Source organism: Chiloscyllium plagiosum, unplaced genomic scaffold, assembly GCF_037043375.1.
Source record: "Chiloscyllium plagiosum isolate Xiang-an unplaced genomic scaffold, Cpla_swu_hap1 HiC_scaffold_34, whole genome shotgun sequence".
In the NCBI taxonomy this organism is placed as follows: Eukaryota; Metazoa; Chordata; class Chondrichthyes; order Orectolobiformes; family Hemiscylliidae; genus Chiloscyllium; species Chiloscyllium plagiosum.
Genome location: NW_028270172.1, coordinates 25998011 through 26019720, shown reverse-complemented (window position 1 = coordinate 26019720; position 21710 = coordinate 25998011). Strand labels below are relative to the sequence as shown.

At 39.9% G+C, this 21710-nt stretch overlaps 2 protein-coding genes across 5 annotated transcripts in view; both read left to right on the top strand.

Annotated features, from left to right (window-relative positions):
- The window catches only part of ahrra (aryl hydrocarbon receptor repressor a), a 191039-nt gene extending 173231 nt beyond the window's left edge, over positions 1-17808 (top strand). For all 4 annotated transcript variants that reach the window (XM_043719297.2, XM_087978560.1, XM_043719299.2 and 1 more), the window contains 6 exons: positions 2226-2361; positions 4364-4506; positions 5625-5827; positions 11453-11559; positions 11876-12017; positions 12521-17808. In XM_043719297.2, coding sequence (XP_043575232.2) covers positions 2226-2361; positions 4364-4506; positions 5625-5827; positions 11453-11559; positions 11876-12017; positions 12521-13745 — 1956 coding nt within the window. In that variant the 3' untranslated portion in view covers positions 13746-17808. The remainder of the gene's footprint in view (positions 1-2225; positions 2362-4363; positions 4507-5624; positions 5828-11452; positions 11560-11875; positions 12018-12520) is intronic.
- A 1087-nt stretch (positions 17809-18895) lies between these two features.
- The window catches only part of exoc3 (exocyst complex component 3), a 28425-nt gene continuing 25610 nt past the window's right edge, over positions 18896-21710 (top strand). The window contains exon 1 of the mRNA XM_043719295.2: positions 18896-19048. The gene's annotated coding sequence lies outside the window, so the exon portion shown is untranslated. The remainder of the gene's footprint in view (positions 19049-21710) is intronic.

Here is a 21710-nt window from a genome sequence, read left to right as displayed (position 1 = left end):
AGTAACCCCTCTGTGACCATCACAAAAGATGCTTACATAATTGTGCCTGCAACCTCACTGGTTGCCATGATTTATTTATCCTCAGGCAGTCTGAAGGTCTAGACTCACTCTCTTTGAGCACAGCTGAATCCTCGAGTAGAAAAGCTATTCCCTGAAAACATGATTTCTTACACACCTGCAACATCCCCCGACTCAGCTGCAGGGAAGGTACACTGATAGCCACCTTCATCCAAGGCCACTCACTGAACAGCTCAGGAGTCTTTTAAAGATGGAGATCAAGTGCCTAGAGGACGCAATACAGTGGGCACTTCCCAGAATCAATGTGGTCTTTTCCATTTTCTACAGCTTTCCACTGAGAAGAGTTGAATGTGGACCCTGAGGAGTAATGGGTCCTCCCCTCTGATAAGGAGGTGGAGCATTAGCTGTCCATGAGGCTGGTGAGGTGAAACATCAACAGGAAGACACTCCCAACCCCTCCCCACAGGACAGGGAAGAGATCGTCCATCTCCATCCTTTGAGCAATTCACGTGGGACCCCATCAACACCAGATGCTTTGGAGTATTGTTGGATGGAACTGTGCCCTAGGGTTGAAAGCTAACCAGGAGTTCAGACTATGTGACCTGGCTATATTAGGGGATGGACGTTAGAAAGATCCAGCCTGGTAGAGGATTGATGGACCATAGAAGGATATATCACATAGATTGGCTAAGATAATAAAGTGTTTAGGCTTTATGGACATTTCTGTTAATGTAATGACAATAGTTATTATCTTTCACAGATAAACATATTTGTTTTATTTATGGATTCCTAGTTTCTTGCTTAACACAACTAAACTTATGTAAACAAGACAGCACTTCCATTAATGCTCTAACTGACACAGTTGCCTCTGCTCTCAGACACCCCTAAGTAGTGACCCCTTCTGGTCACAGGGAAGGTGAAGACAGGTTGCCCATATGCCTGAATAAATGGCTGTAAAGGTTGGGGGGGTTAGCCTCATTGTGCAGGGACCCTAGATTAGACTGCAATTCTGCCAAGGCAGCCATCATTGCTTGGATGTTGGACACAGAGCACCCAGCTGAGTGGCTCAGGAATCAGAGGATGGGGATATTCACTCCAAAACCGCTGAACCCTCACCTCTTCCTCTGAATCCTCAGATCGTTAAAATTGTGTCATCACTGGACAGTATTTGGTGCAGGAGTTCATCTTCTATATCCTCACTTGCCATGAAATGTATGGTACTTTCCAAACCCATGACCTCCAGAATCCCAGGAGGAGAACCTTTATTTTAATTTAATGTGATTTGATTTATTATTGTCACATGTACCTAGGAACAGTGAAAAGTTTTGTTTTGCATGCAGCACAGACAGATCATACCATACAAAGTGCATAAGAGTGATAGAACAGAGGAATGCAATATTAAGACTGTAAAGAAGGCTCACAAAGAACAAGATCAACATTAAATTTGAAATTTGATCAATCCTTTCAGCAGGGAAGAAGCTGTCCTTGAATCTGTTGGTCTCTGTGTTTAAGTATTTGTATCTTCTGCCTGTCGAAAGAGGTTGGAAGAGATTATAAACATGGTGGGAGGGGTCTTTGATTATGTTGACTGACTTTCCAAAGCAGCGAGAAGTATAGAGGACACACTCACCTTCAAATTCTGCTCCATGCTCCCAACCTGAGTTGAGGGTATGTTGCCCATTCCTTCAAAGCAGTGATCCTAAAATTCTGGAATTCCCACAATGGGAATGCCTTCATCACACAAACTGATGTTTACAAAGAAGGTGAAGTTCTCAAGACAAACTAAGGGCAATAAATGCCTTGTCAGTAACACCTACATCCCCCAAATGAACAGAAAGTAAAAGAAAAATCTACTAATCTCCAGGTATCATGAGACAATGTGGGGGAGGATGGAATTTTTTACACATTAGGCCTTTATCTCATTTGTCCATCAATAATACTGGGAACTCCTCCCACACACAGCAAAGAGGAAAATCTATGTTGCATTGCAGAAACAGACTTCTGGGAGGTTTATCGAATAAAGCAGAAGCATTTTTTTATTTCTGATTCTTCATGTTGAATGCAATACTTGTCTAACCTTCTTTGTCCCCCCAATGCAGACTTATACTGTGACATCTGAAATTCTCAACCTATGTCTATACGTACATTAAGACTTTCCTTCGACTGGTGTCAGTTGCAAGCTAACCTATCTATTTCTGCATATTCAGACTGACGTGATGCACCAGAGTGTGTATGACTTCATCCATGTTGATGATCGGCAGGAGTTTCAGCGGCAGCTACACTGGGCCATGAATCCACCCCAGCAGGTACCTGGGCCAGAACCTCCAGGACAGGGAGCTAACGGTGTGTACACACAATCTACTTACTCATTATCCTCAATACATGATGGAATATGAGAAATGAGCTCCACCCTTGTACAGTAGCAGTAGGACTTGGGATTGTATGAACAGGTGGCGCTGTACCTTTTTGCCTTGCAACACAACTCAGTGATTTTCTAAACTATACCAGAGGGCATTAACACTCCACAACACAGTGTTGTATTGCAGTCAAATATAGATCATACCATGTCAGAGACTCCCTATTAATGAACTGATTGAAGAGTATATTCTTAAGTTTGCACAATAACATAAAATTGATGATAGTCCATCAGCAATCCATTTTACATCTCCCAATTTTCAATTCCATTGACGTCAATATTTATAATGTTGCACAAAGTCAAAATTCCATCTCAAACTTGGTTCTTACATCAATCTGGCAGCTTTCATTATCTTGTTTCTGCTACTGGCCTGCAGTTTGCCAAATTAATTGAATTGAGTTCTGTCACTTTTCATGTTGGGTTTGAACCCACAAGGGCTGGAATGTGACCTGCACTCTGTTGATACAGGTGATTTTGATAAAAATGCAACAGTAAAGAACTGACACATTAACCAGCTTTATGATAGGTAATTCATCTTCACTGAAAATCCCTATATTGTTATGAGCTCGCTCTATCTCTGACTCATGCTGCCATCTAATAAAATCCTCACGTTATTAGAGCTCTATTAAGTTATCTTCCCTTCATTAAAACCAACCATAGAAAATGCAGCAGTGGTGTGTTTTCAAATTTCTGAAGCCTGGTCTCTGTGGACAAGATTCCCTGTAGACAGTCCAGCCTAGTCAGATTAATTATGAAAAACAATGGGTGAACATGCAAATACCAAGTGTAGAGGTAACTAGTTGGATAAATATTAAACTTTGTTAAATTTGGTATTACCTCTAGCTTAGAAGTAGTACTTTTGCCACTGAGGTAAAATATTGCAGGTTTGTGTCCCATTCTAGAGACTTAAACTTGTAATCTGGACTCTCACTCCACTGTATTACTGAAGGAGTGCTGTATCGAGAAAGGTGCTGTCTTTCAGATGGAAATTTAAAGCATGAAATAAATATTCTGATGCCACTATTGTAAAGAAGAGTAGAAGGTTTCTTCGAGTGACCTTCATAATATTTATCAATATCGTGTATCAGATTAACTAGTCAAGATCACATTGCTGTTAGTGAGAGTTCACTGTGAGCAAATTGGCTGCCATTTTCCCTAAATTACCATAGCAACTATACGTCAAAGGTGCATCATTGGTTGTATAGTGCTAAGGGTATGGTAGAAGTGCAAATCTTCTTTTCTTCCTTTACAAGAGCTTTTGGAGCATTTTTGAGAAATGGTAAACAGATGGAGTTTATTATAAAGTAGAATTATTTTTTTTTCAAGGAAATTCAAATACTGGTTATATTGTTTAATATCCATGATCCACACAACTGATATAAATTTGGAAAGCCCAAATGTACCATTGGCTTGGCTCAGTTGATAGCAATCCAACCTCTAAAATTAGGAGGTTGAGAGTTCAAGCCTATTGCAGGAGTAGAGATCATAGTCAGGGCTGATATTTCAGTACTACGCTGCTAGTCGTCCTTCTGATGGGATATTAAGCTAAGGTCACACCAGTCTGTCCAGATGCATGTTAAAAATCCAGGAGGACTGTCTGAAGAAGAACAGGGGAGGCCTTTCTGTCATCTTCTCTCAATCAACAGTACTAAGCACTGGTGCACTGATAATTACTTCTCTATTTATGAAATGGATGTAGTGATCAGGTGCCTAACATGGGCACTATGAAATATATTCTGAAAGATATGATAAGGCTTTGTATAAAATGCAAGTTCAATTTTATTTTAGGCCTCCAAGATCTATTGAATCACCTGAAGCCTCTTACTGGCTTGTTTACTGATATATCGCTTGTAGTGGATATAACAGTGACTTGATTTCCTGGTGAGAGATTAGTAATTCTGAAGCTAACTTTACCTTGTCAAATTTCAGGTGATGAGTATCGGGGCTCTTTCAAAATTCGTGACTCAAAAATCCATGACCCAAAAGTTCTGCCGCCAGAGTTTTCTCCATTTTTGAACCGTTGTTTCATCAGTCGAGTGCGTTGCCTGTTGGATAGCACGTCAGGATTCCTGGTATGTAAACTATTGAGGAAAGACCTGAAGAAAAATCTACTGCCTTCAACTGATTAGATATCCAAGGGCAAGGCAAGGCCTGATCCCCATGATTATATTGTGAATCATCATTGTTGGGGCCCTACAGCCTCAGTATAAGGTTTCAGTCAGAGGAGAAGTCTTGTCATGAGCATACACCCATGTCACTAGGTGCAACCCTTAGGTTCCAGTCTGCCCCTTCAGAGTTGTCAGGCTGGCATCTGCCAGTTTCAGACACATTTCAGAAATCTCTCCTGCCACTTATTCCCGAGAAAGATCATTTTAATGGCCTGCTCAGCCCTTTCACCTCCCCATCCTTGGGAAAGGCCCACAATTGCTGCTAGTAAGCTTGATATCCTCTTTTCCCTCAGCATTCCAGCCTCTGAGGATTCACTGGCTACATCCAGCAGGCCTGAGACACAGTTAGAGAGTCCTCATTCTGGCATTTCCAGATAAATGGACTCAGTCGGAACGAGTGAAGGCTCACCTACCTCTCCACATGAACCAAACCATTGGAAACATCACTGTTAGGTTAGTGCCTGGTCTGGTAGTCAGCCTTTCTCATCAATGTTACAGCTGATTGTCCTGGAGAGCCTTCTGGTTCCCATGCTTCAGATAGGAACAGGGGTTGACCATTCAACCTCTCAAGCCTGTCCTGCCATTCAATTAGATCATGATCAATCTGTATCTTAATTCTGTCTAGCTGCCTTGATATTAAGATGCCCAAGACCCTTTATCCAACAAAATTAGATTTGATCTTCAAATTGTCAGTTGATGTGGATTCAACAGCATTTTGGGGGGGAAGGTTCCAGATTTCTACTACCTTTTATATGAAAAAATTACTTCCTGATATCATCCACATGTGGCTCAGCTCTAACTTAAAGGTTATTGCCCTCTCCTCCCTGGTTCTGGATTCCTTTAACAAAGGAAATGTGATTCTTACTTTTTACCCTGTCAATTCTTTTAATCATTTAAACAGGTTAATTTGATCACTCCTTGACCTTCTAAAGGCAAGGGAGTAGAAGTGTAATTTCTTTGCATCAACTTTTTTTCTGCTCTGCTTGTTTCTTTATTTTTTCACTCCTCCCACCTCGTGGCAGACAATGCAGTTCCAGGGCAGACTGAAGTACCTCCAGGGACAGAGGAAGAAAACTGGTTCTGGTGCTAACCTTCCCCCACAGCTGGGTTTGTTCTGTATTGCCGTGCCACTGCTGTTCCCTCCCGTCAACGAGATGAATCTGAAAGGGTTGCTCCTCAAAACCAAACACAGGCTCGATGTCAGTCCTCAGACAATCAATGCAAAGTAAGTGACAATTCCCTAACTCGATCACATTAGAATGATCAGCAATGCACTTCATGAAGCCGATCAATTGTAACTTTGAAAGTATATGCATGAGAAAGACAATTTTGTAATGCTCTGGGGAAATAATAGAGGAGTAGAACAAATTGTCTGACGTTTTCGAAACCCTGGTAGTAGGATGATGAACTGAATGCTTCCTTCAGTGCTTTATGATTTCATAATTAGTCATAGAGATGTGCAGCACAGATCCTTTGGTTCAATTCATTCATGCCAACCAGATATCCTAAATTAATCTAGTCCCATTTGCCAACCCGTGTTTGCATGGGTTTCCTCCAGGTGCTCTGGTTTCCTCCCACAGTCCAAAGATGTGCGGGTCAGGTGAATTGGCCAGGCCAAATTGCTCATGGTGTTAGGTGCATTAGTCGAAGGGAAATGGGTCTGGGTGGGTTACTCTTCGGAGGGTCGGTGTGGACTGGTTGGGTTGAAGGGCCTGTTTCCACACTGTGGGGAATCTAATCTAATCTAATCTAATTTGGCCCATAACCCACTAAAACCTTCCTATTCATATACTCATTCAGATGTCTTTTAAATGTTGTAATTGTACTAGACTCTACCACTTCCTCTGGCACTTCATTCCATACACACAGCATCCTCTGCATGAAAATGTTGCCCCTTAGTTCCCTCTTAAATCTTCCCCCTCTGAGCTTAAACAGAGACAAGGAGCTCATGAGAATATGAAATGCACTATCTCTTTTGAAGATGCTTAGGCAGAAATTGTCTCACTGTTGTCTTTTAGAGAATGAAATCCAACATTCTTACAAAGTCTGGGGTGATCTATGACTCCGGTCCCATAATAACATGTTTCGATTTTAGCTCCACTCTGAATCACCCTAGTTCTCCGTTCACATGGATGAATTGCAAATTAACTAGAAATGGACAATGAATGTTCTCCTTGCTGAAACTGACCATATCTCAAATTAATAATTTTTAAAAAAACTTTAAAATATCACGTGGCCAACAATAATGTCTATTCATCATTTTTTAAATTTAATAATCGGACATACAATTAGCCAAACCAACTTCTTCAAATATCATATTGGACAAAGCTATTATGTTTTTGTCCTGGATATTTTAGAATCTATAAACCTTTTTGATGTATGGGTGTGACTGATAAGGTCCGAATCACCCTCAGAAGATAGTCTATAGCCTTGATTGTAAGCTGCCAGCCAGTTAGTATATCTGAGTGGCTTGTTAGACTTTTTCGGAGGCTGGTTAAAATACAGTCACAGTGAAAGTTATTTTTGCTGACCAAGCACTTTATTTTCACATTTTTATCTTCATCACTGAAGATAAATGTCTTTATCTCTATTAGTCTGTTTGTTTACAAACATTATGTGTTCAACAAAATTTGGTATACAGATATGTTATGGCCCAAGGAAGGACTGACTAGTTTTTGAATATGTGAATCTCGATTTTTTTGAAGATTTGTCAACACTGGGACATAGCGCAAATTGATACTTGAAAGAATGTTGTGAGTTGTTTAATTTTGAGTGTTGTTGATTGTTTTAGAAGGTTGTGGGTTGTCTCAGCTGATGTGGTAGAGTTTGCCATAGCTGTCAAAATGCAAACCAAGTTCCCTCTTCACTTGTTTTAAACGGAATTTGGATTCCCAACTTGCTATTGGTTTACCTGAATTCATCTTGTGAGTGGTACAGTGGTTAGCACTGCTGCTTCACGGCGCCAGAGACCGGGTTCAATTCCCGCCTCAGGTAACCGTCTGTGTGGTGTTTGCACATTCTCCCCATGTCTGCGTGTGTTTCCTCCAGTGCTCCGGTTTTCTCCCACAGTCCAAAAAATGTGCAGGTTAGGTGAATTGGCCACACTAAATTGCCCGTAGTGTTGGGTGAAGGGGTAAATGTAGGGGAATGGGTCTGGGTGGGTTGCTGTTCGGAGGGTCAATGTGGACTTGTTGGGCCGCAGGGCCTGTTTCCACACTGTAAGTAATCTAATCTAATCTTATCTACATCATTAATTTAAATCTCTGAGTTACTAGCTGAGTGGCCTAACTGTTATTATTACTATTACTTTGGTAAAATCACTTTGGATGCAGCAGGCATTCAGTAACCAGCTAAAAACACTAAGTTTCCCAGCTTCAAATCAGATTACTGCAAAATTCATGAATTGCAGCTGCCTCCATTAACCCCCACTCCACCCAGTCTACTTTCACTGATCATAATTACAGGCCGAGCACAGCTATTTAAATTCAGGAAAGACAACCTAAAAGGAGTCTTCACAGGTTAGGCGACGCCAGATGACCTTCACGACAAACCAAAATGTCACCCATTCCTCAGCTTTTCTGAACACTTTTCTCATCCTCTCTTCACTTCTTCCTAACCCACTCCTCACATCCCCTGCTCCAAGCATGACTGGGCGTGGTTTAGATTGGGGAAGCTCTTTCCCATAATTCATAACAGCTAAGCCTCTGACTTGGGTGTAGGTATGCATTGAGGAAGACTAAAGATTAGAATGAAATGAAATGAAATTCTTAAGACTTGAAACCAATGGAATTTTGTCAAGTAAAGAATCAAAGAGTACAGGATAAGGCAGGTAAATGTACTTGATCAAGTCTGGCAAATGATAGCAAAGGGGCTAAATGGCCTATTTTCTTTCCTGTGTGGTGAGAGGTCTCTGCTCAGAAGCAAACTTGATATCAATTGGATGGAGATAAATTAAGAATAAACACCCACATTTAAATGTCACTGGTGGGAGATCAGTGGGAGAAAGTATTTGAATTTGGCAATGTTACGTACAAGGCTTGGGGATGTTCTCTCTGTTGGCTGTTGCAGAATTTGGGCTCTAGAGAATCTGGCCCTGTTTTTCTGCTTTTCCCTGCTCACTCTTAACTCGGATTAAATCAGATGTGGTTATTTAGGCAATGAGCTCACTGATAAATGGAAACAGAAATTCTGTGTTTTTATTAATAGGGACAGGCAAAGCAAAATTCAACATCCAGTTGCCTCACCCTTCCTTACCTCCCCCCGCCCCTCCAACAAACATCCACCCTCAAATTCACAATCTGACCTGAAACAATCAGGGTTACTTCAGGACACAATACAATCCATCCAATAATTGGGTCAGAATACAGAATGTCAACACGCATGGTGCCAAATTGAGTATTTCCAGCATAATGTTTTTGTTCTGAGAATATTTAGTTCTTGAATTCTATGCCCTCCATCAAAATACTTGAGCTTCACCAAGCAATGCAAGTCCAGCATTTCCATCTGCTGGTAAATAGCTGAAATTACACATGTATCTAAACTTATATTGTCCACTTAATGAAAAGCTGTAGAGCCAATAGCTAATGCACTTGGCAATGTTTTTAAATCATTTGGAACAGACATTGTAGTTTAAATAAAATTAAGTCTGCCCTATTTTGTCCCTGCTTCTGCTCATTTTATTTTTCAGTTAAGCCAATTTATTGTTTTATCCTTAGGTGCTTTCAAGAAGGTAGTGCTTGTCACGATTTAGGCTTGTGTATTAGATACTATACAGTACTTGATATTGAATAAGGTACTGAACCCTGAACTGCACAGAGGAACATCTGACCTTCAGGTTTAAGGCCAGTTAGTGCATGCAGCAGCATTAAGAAGCAGCCTGCATGAAAGCTTTGTTAAATCTTTGCTAAATCTGCAGTTTGTGGTGTACAGTTAAGCACCTTGTAACATTCTTACTAAGTTAACAATAAATACAATTTGCTGCAGTCAGTCTAATTTTTACATTGCAAGAAATCTCATAATCTATACAATAAATGATGAACATTATTGTCTATCCCTGCATCAAATCTTCCAGGATACTTTGCACATGATGTCCTGCTTTGGTGCTTAAGGTCCTGTGGAAGTGGTAATTTGTAATGTGCACAAGAGGATATAATGTGGAAAATATTATCTGAATTATAACAAAGCTGCACGGAATCTCAAAGAGATCCTGAAGCTAATTCCTCCTTCACTCCACAAAAGCTAGATATTTCCTTGGAAATGAAGGTCCTTTCCCTGTCCCAGCAAGAGCCAATGGGCTTTCTTATTAAAAAGCTGCCCATTGCCTTTCCTTATAGCCTGTTTGCAACAGGGTGCATGTGGTAATAATCCCCATGAGGGGAAATCGAAATCTATGACAACAGGGATCAGGATCCCCTCATTGTTTGCGTGGTACAGTAAGTGTCCCAGAAGTCTCTGCAATACTATTTGATCTTCCTGTTAATACAAATTCTCTCTCTTTTATGGAACAGGGAAACAGGAATAGGCCATTCAGCCCCTAAATCTTGGTCTACCATTTTGTTAGACCTGAATCTTAACCTTCACTCGTCTTGGCTGTCTAGCCCGTGATCCCCAATACCTGTTGGGGATCTAACAAAAACATATTGTAATGATGCTAGCTGATATCCTTACTGGACAAGCAGATCTCAGACTGAAATCTAGTTGGATTGATCATATTTTGTTTCTTTTATTTAACAAGGTTTTTTTTTCATTGAAACATTTGCAGCAATTCTGTAAATTTGGTTTAATCAGAAAACAGAAGTTTAATATGTGAAAGAAATTAAGGTTAAAAAGAATAAACCAAGCAATTTACATAAGGTACAATTTAAAAGGTTTTGAAACACATAATAAAAATTCAATCCCATCTATTCCAGCACCATCACTTTGTAATACACCATATTAAGTCCCCTTCTCTCTTACATCTAGAGGTTAACATATCTTTTCTTTCAATTCTCAGCCTTAAGAGTTTGATAGTCTTTTTCTCAAGTAGTCACACAACTGAGCATTGACCTTCTCAGTTTCAAATAACTTCTTCAGGGTTCTAACCAAATACTTTGGTCTGAAGTCTTCAACTAAAACTGTTACATTGAAGTACATATTTCCTAATTGTTCTAAACTGATTCCTTTCTCGAGGACAAACTCTTTCTTACATCTTTCTTCAACTTCGCTGAACTAAAACCAAAAGTTTTCCAATCTATAAGCTTTTCCCCTAAATAAACCAATTCTTGATTTTTCTAAACCGAAATCAAGGTACTGCTTTTTTGTTTAATTGTAAAACTCTTGCACCGCAAACAAATTCCCATTACCATTCCAGGAATACTCTCTCTCTCACGCAGGTTTAAAAGAGTCATGGCTCCAGAATGCTTGATAAGTTGATCATAAACCTTGTTTTACAACAGATCAAAACCCACATACCACTAGATCAAAGTCCAAACTCTAAAATAAATGATATAACACATCTTACATCATGGTAGTAACCTCATCTTTGACATTTCCAATGGAGCTAACCTCAACCTAGCTTTTTAAGGACTCTTTTACATGCAGCATTCTAGCTGTACTTGTTAAGGTTACTCTTTGGGGGGCTACTTAATCATCTGAAACATTTCAATTCAAACATCCCTTAATCTTCTATAGCTGAGGATATACAAACCTAGCCTATGCAACGTGTTCTCATTTATTTAATCCTTTAGCTCCTGAGGTGCAATGTTCAGAGCCGAACACAGTCCACTAGATGCTGGTTTAAGCAGAATGTTATACAACTTTAATATAACATCTACCCTCTGCTGATGCAGTGATTCCACTTTGTTGCATGCAGGGGCAAAGCAGCTGCAGGATGGTCAGACACAGAGGTCCGAGCAAGGTCAGGTTGCCATTACCTCCATTTCACAGACATGCTGTACTGCGCAGAGAACCAAATACGAAGTAAGTTCCTCCCTAAACACCTCAATTCATTAATTTTCTCTTCTTTTTAAGCTTGCTCATTTAACCTAGTCTTTGCCAAGTTTTTCATCACCTATCCTAATGAGACTCAGTGTTTCATTATATTCGATTATATTTCTTTGAAATATCTTTTAATAGGTTGAAGATACTAGGCAAGTATAAAGTTGTTGTATATTAGAAACTCCACTCTGCAATCAATGGTGTGAAATTTTCCAATTTGATTAGACACAGGATGGCTAAACAGAATAAAGCTGATCAAATATTATTCTGAGAAAATGTTTTATGTTCTCACAAACAGTGGTGAATGCTGAAGAAAAGGGCCTCAGAGTCTTCAGAGTACTCACAAAGGAAGGCCAGTGGGTTTGGCTTCAAAGTAATGGCCATCTGCCCTACAGGAACAAAACCCCAGAAGATGCCACATCACCTAAAGATGAAATCAAGTATGTTTTATTTTACAGTTTTTGTATTATTGTCATTCACTGACTATTAATCTTTTTTGTTTTTAATATTAAAATCTACATTTTTGCTTTCCTCCAATGTTGCTCTCAGAAGCATCCTGGAGATTCATCTTTACATTTCTGAGATCTCCAGAGTAATTAAGAATTTTTGCCCATTTGTTACCTGCAACTGTTAAACTACAATCAGTACCAATTGTAATCTTACCTAATTTTGAAGAGGATTATCTTGTTTCATTTATCTATTAATTTGATCGTTAACATAATCCTATTTTCTTGTATATCTACAGAGCTTTCTTCTTGTATTCAGTGCACGGTAATAAGCTGTGGATGAGGGAGTAATCCCAATTGGTTCTGCCCAGACAAAGGCTATAAACAGCCACTTTCAAATTGAAGTTAATGCAAATGGTGAATGTCTGGATTCATAGTTGATGATCTTCAAAGCCACCCTCTGTGCATGGTGTAGTAATGTTTCTCACTTTCCACAGGGATGCAGAGAGATCCAGAGAGGACCGTCTGAGGAACCAATCAAGTGCAGACCAGACTGCCAGCGCCAACAGACTAGTCTACAACAACTGCACTGAAACACCTCTGCAGTTGAAACATTTATATGAGCAGCACTCAGAAAAAGAAGGAAGAGAGGAGAAATATGAACCCATTAGAAGTGACAGTGGTGTCAACCAAAATGAACCACTTAATTTTTGCACCTCATTTCCCAGGAGTCCAAAAGTTACCATGGCAGATGATTTATGGGGCCCAGAGTACTCCAGAGGTCTCTCGAATTTGCAGCCACCAAAACAAATGGAGAGGTTAAGTAACATTCCTGTTCGAGAGGCCAAACCCTTCTGTGGTAGAAGTAGACTGCTGTCCGAGCCCCGGCTCAGGGGTAGCACCCAGGTCTCCAGCTTTCAAAGTATATCCCAGAGCTTCAGGAACATTGGTGAAGAGGTGCAACAGAACCAGCCCTATGGCAGCTTGCCATACACTAACCTGGATGGTTACCCGTCTGAAAGCTGTAAGTCTGAAGATGCCAGCTTTGTGGCTAGCAGGCCAAAGGAGCACCCTGCGGGGTACTGCAACAGTGCAGAAGTATTTCTGGGAGTGCACATCAAAAGTGAATACAGTCCTGACTCGCACAATGAAATGGATGAGCCACTAGGGTCTCCAAGTCATCAGTGGGCTGACACCGGAGAGGTCGGGCAAAAAATGGCAACGAGCTTCCCAGGGCAGCCACAGGTGAAGTGTGATCCCAATACACTGGAGCAGTTGCCACCCTGCGAAAAACTGAAGACTCCTTTGCTACCCCCATTCTGCAGAGCCAGCGTGGCCAAGGGCAGCAGTCTATGGATGGCAGGCAGCGCATGTAGCCACAACCGACTGTTGAAACATGACATAGACATGGCTCATTTCAGTCCACAGAGCGCTGCTCAGTCCCGTTGCACTCGCCATGATCAACCCGTAGACTGTTTGCAGGCAATTGCCTTCCCACAGCGTCTTATCCAGGACAAGGACTTGAGTCAGGAGACACACAAAATACCGCTGCAGTTCAAAGGTCATGACCTAATCCACGCAGTCATCAAACGAGAACCCTCACTCTCTCCTCCCTGGTCTTGTGACAATCCACACAACACACAGACAAGCTTACAAAGAAATATGCCCAGTTGTTTGATAAATTCATTGACTCATAAAATTACACAGAACACATATTTGTAATTTTTTAAAATAATGACATTGTTTTAAAGTTTTATTTCAAAATGCCTTTGCTCTGAGAATGTTTAATGAAAATATTTACTTTGCTGTAAACCCTGATGTATTACCCATCGCCATTTATTTTGCAATTTTGTATGAAGATTTTCATTATAATTTGCCGTTGATGTATTGTGTATGAATGTAACAGTCTTGGAGTACATGAAATACATTGAGATACTTGATATTTATGTCTGAGGAATCCATAGGTAGAACAACAATTTGGATTTGTACAGTGCTTTCAAAATAATAAACATCCCAAAGCACTTTAAAGCATCATTAGCAGACAGAATTTGGTGCTAAGCCCCGTAAAGAAGATATTGGGACAACTTGTCCAAAGAGAGAGGCTTTAAGGGGTGTTGTCAAGGAAGAGAGAGCTAGAGAGGAAAAGAGAGTCAGTGGGGCATTTGGGAAATTCCAAAACTTAGGGTCTACACTTTCAAGTCATGGTCTCCAGTTGAATGGAATAAATCTCTGATTTTAATTTGGGATATTGAGTGTATGGATTAAAATTAGGGCAACTGTTTGGTCAAAAGATATGTAGCCTTTATGTTGTCTATATAAAAGCATTTAATTTCTTTTTTTTCACCTCCATTGAGTTTCTGGTCTTGTCCTTAAGACAATTGTCCACTTTTCTGCTGTTGATATATTGTCCAAATCATTTTTTTCATGATATCAGTCTATGAAATGGCTGATCCACCATATAGCTCAGCCTTATCTAGTCTGAACCTGATATCCACAGAGTTCCAGCACCAGAGTATTGGGCAGCAACATGGATAAATGCGGTGTATTTCACCTGAAATGACTACATTCAGGTTAATTGCAATCCTGGGATGCATAACTGGTATAACTCAGGTTAAACCTAGGATCTGCCTTTGTCTGTATCATACATGGACCTTATTTCTTTTTTCATTTTAAATCATCTAATATAAAATTACTTTGCTTATAATGTGTGTTCTTCTGCAAACTATGTGCTATTGCAAACAAAATAATGTGCAGAGAGATTTCCTGTTCTTTTGCAATTGAAAAAAGGAAATGAACTATCTTGGGACATCTTTTTGCATTAAAGGGACAATATAAATTCATGTTGTTGTATCCAACACAGAATATCAGAGTATGGAGATGCACATCATCTTTATATTGAATTTCTATTGTTTTTGGGCCTGTGCCCACACTCATTCATGTTCAAACTTGCTCTGTAACAAATCATGGGGTAGGATTTTCACCCCATTATAGAACAGGAACATGGCATCATTTTAAACCACCAGCTGGCATGCCAGCTTACCAGCATTATCCTAGCCCCAAGCAGTTTTTGTAAACGCTTGGTCAGGGGTGGATCAACTACCCACCTGCAAGTGGGTGGTAGATAGTTAGGATCATTAAAAGCCCAATTAATGTCTTGGACCAGAGGCCAACAGGAATGTTCTTCAAATTGAAAAGTCCTCTTTATTCCTTCATCAGCTTCTTCTGTACTGGAGGGTATATCATTGGTTCTTTAGCTTTAAAAGCCCACCCACCATTGTTAATTGGTGGTATGTTTTCAAGCCCCTAATTGATTAGAATCAAGGCAAAATCAATGACCTTTCCTTACATAATGCAGAGTTGGAATCAGGGTTTGATCCTGATGTCAAGGTCCTGACCCCCAAGTAGAAAAATCTACCCATGGCCTTAGTAGTATAATGGCTGTATTGTTGGACTGTACCTCCATAAAGTTTACATCTAATGTGACCATGTGGCTGTTGGATTATCATTAAAAACACTGATGACCTTTCAGGAAGGAAACCTGTCACCTTTGTTCAGTGTGGTCTCTGTGTGTGATTTCATAACAGACTTTCTGTTGTGCTCTGGGAGAGACCATGAGAAACTCATAATGATACTCAGTTGTATCACCACCTTCTCAAAGCAATCAGGGAATGGCAATAAATTATGGCCTTGCCAAGGATGCCAACATCCCATTAGCAATATTGTTAAAGCCACAGGTGCCTGCAAACATATTCCTCATCTTTTATGTTTGCATTTGTATAACATTTTAAATACTTGCCAAGTCAATATTGTGGTTTATTTTGTCCAGATGTGTCGTAATCATAAGAATCAGGAAACATAGGCACAAATCACAGGAAATCAGGCACATCAAATTGTTTCATTGACATAATAAAGTAGGAGCATCACATTTGATTAAATTCTTATTTACAGGACATCATTCTGATAGCATCTACATAAGAATATCAATGTAACTTGTAAGTAAACGTCTACAGCTAAGTTTGAAATTAGGTTTCTTTTTTGGCAATGTTTTTCCCATTGCATTAATACATTACACCTGTGACGTAATCACTGCAAGATTAAAGGGACTTCACCTCAGTAAATCACTAGGAGACATTTAACATCATTCAACCATCAATATTAATTGTGTTTTAATTCAAATGGCTTCCCTGTGAAGATGAAGATTAATATAATTATCTCCGCTTGTTGTCTCAAAAATGATTACTTGTGAATTGTCTCCTTCAGAATGTCAGAAAAATATGCCTAGCCTATTAAATCAAGTATTAAAAGAATAAAATTTTGAGAACAAGCACTTCTCCATCACTGTTTACGAACTGCTAAAGTACATTGTCAATGTTGCTGCTCATCTTTGTAAAATAAAAACAGCAATAATGTACAGAAAGCAACATTTATTTACGAAACGCCAATTTTGTTTTCATCATATGTGACATCTTTAATACTTTGCTTTTGTTTGTGTCTATTAACGTTTTTCTTTTGGGGTGGTGCAAATTACAGCAGAAAAGCCCTTGTAGGTCAAGTATTGCTGGTAACTATTTCTCTGTTTCAACAAGTTGCCTTAAAGCCAACTTCATAAACCCACTGCTAAGATAAATCAGTCTTTGGCAGTTCAAACCTATCACTGTTAAGCACTTGTTCCCTCCCGACTTCCCTTTAGGAGGACAGCAAGATTTTTGTACTAAGTTGTTCTGCAGTTCCTATTGCATTATTTAGAAGTTAATGTACCAGCAGATATTTCTGAGATCCTTTGCAAGTTTTTAAATTATATTTTATATTCAATGCTAGTCAATCTTAATGTTGCACACACACAGTCAAAACCTAATTTTGTTTTCAGATGGGGGAAAACACAATGTATTTCAGTCCACATTTTAACATCATACATTCTGTCCTTTCCTGTTCACTTCCATGATAGGTTCTTATGTCTCCACCTTTAAATGGATATGACCTGTGAGGCATTAAACTGAGGCTCCATCTGCCTGTCAGATAAATGTAAATGATTCATAGTAGTCCTTCAAAGAAAATAGGAACTGGTGTCCAAGTCCAAGTCAACAAATATCCCTCAAATAAGTTCACTAAATTATGTACTCATTATTACATTGCTGATTGGGGGAGCTTGCTGTGCATAGATTGGCTGTCATGTTTTCTACATCGTATCAGTGACAACAATTCAAAAGTATTCTATTACCCGTGAGAACTTTGAAATGGCCACACATTGTATAAGTGCTATATAAATGCAAGCTCTGTTATTTTTCTTTCCATATGTAAAATCATTCTATACACTACCAAACATGGTATTGCCATATTTTCCAGTACAAGTATGGACAAATTTTTAATGTTCAAATAATAACAGGAGATCTTTGCAAATATTAGGTTTTTAACATAGAATTTGAAATATATATGCAACAACTGAGTTTTTCTAAAGCTTGAGAAGATAGTTTCTGTTCAAAAACAAAACTTCATAAAATCTTCATTATAATATTGTTTACATCATTGATTTCTATTTTTCCTTAATTAAAATACAAAGAAGAAAATTCTCCTCATTATCTTTCAGATTGTGTGGATCTGTCAGGAAAACAATTAAAGCTGTCAGTTTCTCCAATGAATGTGTTTTCAGATGTTAAGACAATGGAAAAATCCTTCATGTTCTGCTATTTTGCAGTGTGCACTAATTTTTTTTTGTAATTACAAAACATTGTAAATAATTGTTTAAAAATAACCTGCAATAAAGTATTTGTACAGATTTTGTCAAAAACTCTTGGTATCGATGTCGATGCAAGTAGCACACACCTCAACAAAGCACTAAAGATAGGCAAGTGTTAGTTTGAAATGATGAAGGTAAATTCTAGGCTATTCACTTAGTGCCATTTCTTGGCATAGTCTCTGAAGCACTGCATATTCTTCCTTTTCAGATGATAGTCTAATTCTAGTGAATGCTTCAATTGAACCTTTGCCAAAATCTCAGTCAGGGTACCTTATACCAGAACCACATAGTTTTAAAGTAATTAATAAAAGAAGCAAAGACAATGTTCTTATGTTCCCTATTTCTTCATGAGTGGAAAGTTTCTCCCTGTCTATTTTGGCTGGATTGCCCATGATTTTGAGTTTATCTATTAGATCTGTGTTCAGCCTTCTACTCTCCAGCAGAAATGGTCCTTCACAATTGAAGTTTCTCATCTTTAGAACCATTCTCATGATCTTTTTCTGAACTCTCTCTTATGCCTTCATTTCCTCTGGAAAATGTGGTGCAGACTGGTTGAACTCTGCAACTCCAGCTGAGGACAAACTCATGTTGCCTTGCTTTTGTGCACTTTTCTCAGAAAGTGATTATCCTTGAAATCTCTTCCACAGACAGAAACAGAGGCTGGATCATTGAAGGCATTCAAAGCTGAGTTAGATAGGGTTTTGATCAACAAGGGGGCCAAGGATTATTGGAAATAAGCAGGAGAGTAGAATTAAGGCACTTAGATCAGCTGCAATCTTTTTAATATCACGACAGGCTTAAGGGGCTGAATGGCTTACTTCAGTTCCTACTTCTTATGTAACTCACAGCACCTATTAATATACTTTGCTATAATTTAGATTATGTTTGCTGTCGTTTGTAGAGATCTTTTTAGGCTCTCTTTGCTGCGTAAACAGACTTTGATTTAAATAGATTCTATTTGCTGCCACAGCTTTAGGCTGCCCTAGACACACCTCACTAATGTCTTAAATGGTCTAATGCAGAACAGAATGGAGTCCTGCTGTCACTCAAAGGACAAACGTCAACCCGATCTGCTTGCCGGAAGTACCTGTTCAACCCCGGTGCATGCTGGGCTGTGTAGTTCCCGGGGGACCGAGCGGACTACGTTACCCATCGGGCGGCGCGGCATCGATCCTGCCCGGTTGGAGTTTGGTGCCGTCGCGGGCACGGTTTGAATGTCCGTTCCGTTCCATTCCGTTATTGCCTTCCCGCCCTCCCTCCGGCGCTGCGAGAGGCCGCTGTCCCGAAGCAGGTGAGGAGGATCCGAAGTGGTGAGAGTGGTGCTAGGCCCGGGGCCTGTTCCTGCGGCGCGGGGTAGGGAGAGGCATCAAAAAAGCAAGAAACGGTCAGGGGATCCCGGGGGCTGGTGTTATTCCCTTCCCAGGGCCGGACAGTCAGAGACCTTTTGCGGTTTTGGGTTCATTTCGTCTCAAATCAGAATGCGGTCTAGTGACATTGGAGTCGCTGGATCTGGGTAAATGTTAGTGCGGGGCTATGGGAGTCCGTGCTTGTTATGGTTTGGTGCTCTCAGCCTAAAATCCTCAAATACAACAATGCGACTCATTGCAGTCTCGGGGCCTGTCAAATGACAATCATTGCAAATCCCCTGGCACTGATAAGTATTACAGCTTCAAGATCTAGGACTGGCTCCCTTCACTGTCCTGATGCCAGTGCCATTGCTACCCCACGCCATCGTGTTATTATTCAACTGTGTTTTTATTTATTATTGTCCTAGAACTGGAGGTGTGCGAAATGTTGGAAGGTTACCTGTACATAAAGTAATTGTCAAAAGTTTATGATAGCCTAAAGAACTGTTATTGTAAAGAGTCAGTTAACAGGTTATGTCAAAATCTAAGCTGAAAATGTGTTGCTGGAAAAGCGCAGCAGGTCAGGCAGCATCCAGGGAACAGGAGAATCGACGTTTCGGGCATAAGCCCTTCTTCAGGAATGTCAAAATCTAAACCCAGCTCTTGCTATCCTTCAGTCTTTGTCAGGTGGCTGTAGTTTCCTATTGTGGTGCACTGTGTTCCAGTATCTCAAGAAATACTGTGCGACCAAAAGGAAGACATATTGATTTGAGAGCTGGTTAAACAGGTGAACCGAGTTTTGGTTTAACACTCTGAGACTTAAAAAAACTGCAGATGCTGGAATCTTAGGTAGGCAAGCAGGAGGCTGGAAGAACACAGCAAACCAGTCACCGTCAGGAGGTGGAGATGTCAACGTTTTGGGTGTAGCCCTTCTTCAGGACCATTTTTAAATCAGTAATTTAGTGTTTGTTATAGGGAATATAGCATGTTTCATAATATGAAGTTGATTCCTGCTATAGATAGGTTTTTCTCTCTTGGTAGAAATGTGCTTTTTTAAAGTCGTGGAATATTTGTGCCAGCCATTTAACTGCCTTGCTCAATATCCCTATTCTATCAGCAAGTATAATCCTGACTCTAACTCTTACTTCACTATTGTTCCATATGTCTACACTGTTCAACAGATTCAGTTCAAACTTTGAAGCGTATTGTTTCATTCTCACTCTGCAGCCACCTAGTCTGAATACACATTTTCAATCAAGCTAATTCTAGTGTAAAAAATGGATAAAGATCTGTGGGTGGCACGGTGGCACAGTGGTTAGCACTGCTGCTTCACAGCGCCAGAGACCCGGGTTCAATTCCCGCCTCAGGCGACTGACTGTGTGGAGTTTGCACATTCTCCCTCTGTCTGCGTGGGTTTCCTCCCACAGTCCAACTTGGATAAATTGCTAATTGTGGTAGTCCAGTCAGCAGTTTAAAGTTTTGAGTAGATCATGGAAAGTGTATTAAAGATTAAAAGTATTGGTGTAAATGAATTTTCCTATCTGGATAGGTACATGAACAGGAAAGGTTGAGAGGGGTATGGGCCAAACATGGGCAAATGGGAACTAGTATGTTTAGTTTGGGAAATTTGGTTGGCATGGTCTCAGAGTCATAGAAGTTTGGCAATGTACAGCATGGAAACAGACCCTTTGGTCCAACTCAGCCATGCCCACCAGATATCCAAACCTAATTTAGTCCCATTTGCCAGCACTTGGCCCATATGCCTCTAAACGCTTCCTATCTTGTACTTTGGCTGAGCTACTCCAATGCAGGGCTATTTGTTTGAAAGAAGATATATTAATTATTTTTAGAGTGGCACCTAAGTATTAGCTTTACTAAAGGAAGCACCATCTTAAAGTTATATATTGTAAAATTATTGCAGACTGTTGTCGCAATATTTTCCGCGTTAAGTTAGATAAAATTTTTGTTAAAGTAAAAGATATTTGGAATGTCATACTAACTCTATCTTTCTACTGACTATGTACATCACTGATGCATTCTTGCCTAATACCGTCAAAGTTAGCCTTCTTCGAATTTAGAACTTCAACTTTTAGATCCAGTCCATCCTTTCCCATCACTATTTTAAAACTAATAGAATTATGGTCGCTGGCCCCAAAATGCTCCCCCACTGATACCTCAGTCACTTGCCCTGCCTTACTTCCCAAGAGTAGACCAAATTTTACACCTTCTCTAGTAAGTATATCCATAGACTGAATCAGAAAGTTTTCTTGTATACTGAACAAATTCGTCTCCATCTAAACCCTTAACACCCTTAACATAGTCCCAGTCTATGTTTGGAAAGTTAAAATCCCCTACCATAACCACCCTATTATTCTTCCAGATAACTGGGATCTCCTTACAAATTTGTTTCTCAATTTTCTGCTGACTATTAGGGTGTCTATAAGACAATGAGGAGAAAGTGAGGTCTGCAGATGCTGGAGATCAGAGATGGAAATGTGTTGCTGGAAAAGCGCAGCAGGTCAGGCAGCATCTAGGGAACAGGAGAATCGACGTTTCGGGCATTCCTGAAGAAGGGCTAATGCCCGAAACGTCGATTCTCCTGTTCCC